This window comes from Pundamilia nyererei, unplaced genomic scaffold (genome assembly GCF_000239375.1).
Source record: "Pundamilia nyererei isolate P.nyererei 1_Seehausen unplaced genomic scaffold, PunNye1.0 scaffold00192, whole genome shotgun sequence".
NCBI lineage: Eukaryota > Metazoa > Chordata > Actinopteri > Cichliformes > Cichlidae > Pundamilia > Pundamilia nyererei.
In genome coordinates, this window is record NW_005187593.1 from 400,829 (window position 1) to 406,944 (window position 6,116).

Sequence of the window (6,116 nt, forward strand, 5' to 3'; positions counted from 1 at the left end):
ACACCTGATATAGGGTGTTGATGTCATTAGACCACACCCCTTCTCATTACAGAGATGCACATCACCTAATATGCTTAATTGGTAGTAGGCTTTGGAGCCTATAAAGCTTGGACTAAGACAACATGCATGAAGAGGATGATGTGGACAAAATACTCATTTGCCTAATAATTCTGCACTCCCTGTAGAAGAAAATTGTGTATAAAGAACCTCTTTCTTTGTCATCATCAGGATGATCATCCTGGAGGACGACCTGGAGAAGCTGATGGTGTCCAAGGAGCTGACGGAGTTGACGCTCGAGGGCTACCAGGACCTGAGCGACCGGCTCCACCAGCTGCAGCCACACATGCAGGCTAGCACTGGCTGCTGGGAGGACACCATCAGTCAGGTGGAGCGCATGCTGAGACGAGCCAACGCCTGTACAGGTGAGGCGGGTCAAACGCATAATGTCAGGTTCGACCTGTGAAGGCATCGCAGTGACTTCCACGTTATCAGCTCAGTGGTTTCACGTAACTTCAGGCCTATTTTTATCCCTCCTTCCTTTACCATGACTCAAGACTGTTGCCGGTCATGAAGGAAGTTGCTTAAACACATTGTAGGACAAGAAATAGACCAATCATAGCACAGCTGTCTGCACAGTGACCAAACTGTTGCTTTCCCACAATAATGTTAGTCTGAAATCTTTCTGTGTAGCCAGCGCTGAGGGTCTGGAGCAGTGCAGTCCTCCTCCACCTGAGGTTCCCGATCCTCCTCCATCCTACCCGCTGATCCTGGACAGAGACCCCGTGCCGGAGGAGCTGGTAAGATCAGCTGTCGACTGTTTAACATTAAATCTGAAGCTATTTTTAGCACGATTGTTGAGTATTTTTTGTCAGGACAGGAAACCATGTGTATAACTCGTACCCCTTCCCCTGATGACTTATTGCCCTGTTGTCAGCCTCTCCCACTCTTTTATTCGACCAGGAGTGGGAGGCCTACGTGTCTGACTCGGACTCTGATGGCGAAGGCAGAGGGTCATGGTCTGACATGTTGTCACCGGAGGAGCGGGAGCGGCAGCGGCGGGAGAGGGAGGAGTCCCGTCGCGTCCTGTCTGAGCTGAAAGCTGTCCTGGGCTTCCGTGCGTCAGAGGGGGAGAGGATGAAGAGGAAGCAGCTGCTCTTCAGCGACCAAGGTCTGCACTGGACGTTCGAAAAACGCATCTACTGATCCTCAGGATGACAGTTCATAAAATCTGCGTGTACATTTTTAAATGCATGCAGGCAAAACGAATAAGTATTACTCAAATTTTGAGCTAATGTTCCTTATTAATGTTATGTTATAGTTAGCAGCAGAGCCTAATAAATAATTATTATTCCTACAAGTTTCCCCACCAGCAGATGTCACTGAAATCATCCACGTCTTTCTTTCTTTCTCGCAGCCGCCGTGGGGCTTTCGGTTCACACAGAGGGTTCAGACCCTTCCACTCAGCCGTCAGACGATCTGACATCTGTGGGCAAAGGAGAACCTGCCATCGACAGAGGAAACAACCTGTCAGAGCGCTCTGCTGGAAATGAAGAGAAGGAGCAGGAAGGAAGACACGATAGGGTGAGGCCTAACCCCTCCACCGACCCCGTGACAGAGTTCAGCTGCGGTGTGGAGCAATCAGAGATGGGAGGAACGTCTGTCTGCAGCAGAGGAGGAGGAGGTGCGTCAGAGCTGCACCAGTATGATGGCGTCCTGGAGGAGGGGGAGGGGCAGAACGGCCTGGACTGCTTCCTGAAGCCTAAAGTCTCCGCCGTCTCTGTGATGGACAGACTGACGGAGATCCACGGCTCTGAGGCGCTCAGCTTCAGCTCCGCCCTCGCAGCTCAGGTGGCTGCTCGCTCACACTCCCTCATCAGCATGGAGGAGCAGACGTTCGGAGATGATGATGACAAGGAGGAGAAAGAGGGGGACGACGAAGAGGGCAGAGACAGACAAAACCCAGAGAAGGACTAGAGATGAAACCGCTTTAACCGAGCACTAAGCAGAGACAGTGTTTATGTCTGTGTTACATCAGAGAAAATCCAGCCCACGACACTCTGTCACCCATCCGTCCACATTACTGTACATTACCCACAATTCTTACTGCTCTGTTTGCTGTTAAAACTCAGGTACCAGAACCACTATAACAACATGAAGACCTTACAGTGTTGAGGTCAGCAGACCCCGGTGTCATCCACACTCTGAAACGTGATCACAGTCGCTCTGTAGATGTGGAAGAAACTTCTGATTGTATGAGAAGAAAAACGGTTTTAGTTGCACATTTTTTAACTTTAAATCAGAGCTGCACTGTGTGTTCAGGCAGAAACCCCCCCACAGTCATCTGATTTTATTCATTTATAATAATAACACGAAAAAATTTATAAAATTGGATAAAATTTGAAAACATTTATTCATAATATAAAGAATAACAAGCGACCTGCAGGCTGAAAGGCTGCAGATGGCTTCCTTTAGTTCTCTTCCTCCTTTCCTGTCTCCTCTCACCTGTTCTCATCCAATAAAGGTTTAGAACTCCTTAAAAATTGCAAAGTTTGGACCCAAATACAGGACGCTGGAGACAGATAAGTATCTAAAAACACTCGGAGGCATAACAGCAGCTGAACACAGTTAAGAGGCGAGAATAGTCAGGGAATCGGGTAAAGGACACAAAGCTAACCTTCAGTAAAGCAGGAAGTAACCCAAAACGAACCAAGCTGCATTAAACAATGCTGGCATTAAACATGAAGACAGAGGGGCAAGCTGCCAACAAAGCTCAATATAACCAGGCTTTCTCTGCTTTAGGTGGCTTAAAATTAACATTTGTTTTACAGCTCTGCGTGAGGCTGTTTATTTCGACAGCTGCACACGAGAGCTCCAAAACGCTGCAGACATTTAAATATTAAAAGGTGACTCGGTGTGTTCAGGTCTGACGCTCTCTGACGAAGGAATCATTAGTTCAAACTAAAAGTCATTTACTTTTTATATTCTCAATTCAGTGGGTTTCCAACGGAAGATTGTTCTCGCCATTGGAAAAAAATAAATACATCTCGCCATGAGACGACTTATAAATGTAAACATCTGAGATAATAATCTTTTTTTTCCTGTGGCGTTAAAAAGCTTTCACAGATTTTAAACAAAACTCTGAACATAACCTGCTCCAGCATAGGTTGCCATGGTGATTCAGCCGGTGAAAAGAGGCTTTAAGCCTGTTCTGCAGTACACCATTCTGAGCCTGAGACACAAACAGAAAGACAAAACTGAGAGAGGAGCAGATGAGGAAACGCCAGGGGAACTGTACTCACAGGAAGTAAACTCAAACCAGGAATTCAACACTAACACCAACTTAAATAAAACAATAAAAAAAAAGTGTACTGCAGGTTCTACATGCTTAGCCAGTTTCTAAATATGAATCCAAAAGTTTTTAATACACATCAGGAAATCTGAGCCTTAATGTTTCAGGGAGTAAAATACACAGTGAAATCTGTCCAGGAGCGATTTTCTGTCTGAACACACACACCGAGGAGCTGAAGGTCAAATCAGCTGATTTCTTACGGATCCGCGTGAGAGGCAGCTCTGCGGGAAAAGGAAGTGAAGCTATTTTTACAATCAGCGCTTCTATTTTTGTCCTCGTGGGGGCTTCTGCGCCCCTGATGGGACTCGGAGGAGGTGACATGTAGCTGAACGTGCGTCCACAATCCTGTTTCCAGTGACGTTTTGTGAACTGCTCACAGTTCGATCCCCTTTCTCTGCGTCAGTGTTTACAGGGCCACGCTCAGCGGAAGGGTCGGGCTCAAACGTGTGAGTTTAATGATCTGCTGTGAGTTTACGTTCACCTCTACGGGTACGGTATTAAAAGAAACAAAGGTGTATTTCTCTCATTTGTCTGACAGCCCTGATGCTGGCCCCGCCTCCAACCCAACCAGCCCTCTCTCCTGTCACCGTGTCTGCCTTGTCCTCCTGCATTTTTCAGTGTGAAATAAAAAACCATCCTGGAAGTTTGTCCTCACGCTCGTGTGTCACAGCGGGGTTAAAGAACAGGTTGGGTCGGTTATTTGATCTGTTTCGTGTGGGATTTTGTTCACTGCTGCTGCGCCTTTTTTGGGTCCCTCTTGGCTTTGGAGGCAAATACTTAGATCTGCAGTGGGCAGAGGTAGCTGCTAAAGTTACTTTTAGTTAACTAAACTAAAACTAAACCCTAACTCTTTCCTCTGTGAATGCCAAATAGAGCTGACACTTGTTTTGGTCATATTTCAAGCCTGGCTATGCATTAAGAAGTCAATGAGGGGTATCTCTGCCCTTCTAATGGTCATCAAATCTCATCTTTAATGATGTATACTGAGGTGTTAAAACACTTTAATTAGGGTACATGGAAGGTCTTCATGGTGGAAAGAGTTAATGTAGGTGTGAGTAAGGCACTTCACCAAAAACCAAGAACAGACATATGCTCAAAGAGATCTTAAAAACAGCCTGAATCAGTTACAATTGTTCATCTTGTATCTGTTCAGCTGACCTTACTAGTGCCGAATTGGACCTCTTTTTGTCTTCTAAACTGCAATAATTCTACATGGCACAGATTCAATAAGGTGCTGGTAATATTTCTCTGAGATGGCTTCCAGTAGAGCATCCTAAAGGTGCTCCGTTGGACTATGGAGGGCGTTTGAGTACAGAGTACATCAGAAGATATGCACACTGTGGCCGTTAAGGGATGGCAACAATCAAAGAATATATGCAGGTAGGCCATGGAGTTTAAACAATACTCAGTTGGTACTAAGGAGGTAAAAGTGTGCATATCCTGCACACAAGCAGCAGCAACCTGAACTATGGATACAAGGAAGGGATGGATCCATGCTTTTATGATTTTTACATTAAATTCTAACCCTGAATGTCACAGCAAGAATCAAGACTTGGGCAACATTTTTTCATCTTCTGTGGTCTTATTTTGGTGAGCCTATTTTAACTGGAGCCTCAGTTTCCTGTTCTTAGCTGACAGGATGCATGCTCAATCATCCAGACAAGTAAATCCCAAAAAGTTGATTCTGTTCATCTGGCCGTAGTGTTTTCAGTGGGAGAAACGTTTCAGTGCAGACTGAAGAAGTCGCTTGGATGAGTGACAAAACGTTTCTCCCACTAAAAACGCTATGTCCAGATTAACAGAATTAACTTTTATGGATTAGCTGACAGGAGCAGCGGTCGGTGTGGTCTTCTGCTGCTGTAGCCCATCTGCTTCCAGATTTGACGTACTGCACGTTCAGAGATTCTCTTCCTCGTAACTGGGTTATAAAGTGGTTATTTAAGTTACTGTTGCCTCTCTGTCAGCTCAAAGGCCGAATCACATTTATAGTCACTAAAATCTGATGCTCAGTTTGAACTTCAGCAGGTTGTCTCGTTCGTGTCTACATGCCTAAATGCGCTGAGCTGCGGATGATTGGACATTTGCATTAACTAACAGTTGAACATTTTGCCTAACAAAGTGTGTGGTGAGTTTTTATAAACCATACCAAATTAAGTAGGAGAGCCATTAAAATAAACTTTGTTTATCACAGAAGTGGGAAGTTAATTTCTTACGGCAGCTTAAAAAACACTCCCAAAAACAAGTTAAACACAAACTATAATAAACCTCATGACACAACCAGGAGCAGAACCTGCTACTCTGTAACTGCAAGATATTTACCTGAGAAATCTACAATTCTGACTTAATGAGACATCTTAAAATCTCCAAAGAGACTGCACTGACAAAGTTCAATTTCATGGAAGCAATACTGAGCTCTTTGTTCAGTATAATACAGTTTTGTTATGGTTTAGGTTTGAATCATTAAGAGATAAAGGCTTCTTTGTCTGTCGACTTGCCCCATAGCCAGCCTGAATCTGATCTGTTCAAGTGATCCTGGAGAAACACTTCAAACTGCTAAGGTACCAGCAGAAAATAACAAATAACACCATCTATGCTACTCAGAGACAGTATCTCCAAATGAGTTGTACCAAAATAAAACTTTTAAACTAAATAAGGTAGAAAATTAGTTGAGATTAACTTTATTTATCACACGAGTTGGTATTGAAAATAGGAAGAAGTTAAAATTTGCTGTATGGGTGCACATCAAATGCACTGATAGGTAGTGAGG

General features: G+C 44.5%; 1 protein-coding gene across 3 annotated transcripts in view; it reads left to right on the plus strand.

Moving 5' to 3' along the window:
• vezt (vezatin, adherens junctions transmembrane protein) overlaps positions 1-3,074 on the plus strand; it is a 14,724-nt gene extending 11,650 nt beyond the window's left edge. For all 3 annotated transcript variants that reach the window (XM_005747241.1, XM_005747242.1, XM_005747243.2), the window contains exons 9-12: positions 229-422; positions 691-797; positions 961-1,168; positions 1,415-3,074. In XM_005747241.1, coding sequence (XP_005747298.1) covers positions 229-422; positions 691-797; positions 961-1,168; positions 1,415-1,974 — 1,069 coding nt within the window. In that variant the 3' untranslated portion in view covers positions 1,975-3,074. The remainder of the gene's footprint in view (positions 1-228; positions 423-690; positions 798-960; positions 1,169-1,414) is intronic.
• Positions 3,075-6,116: the final 3,042 nt, after the last annotated feature.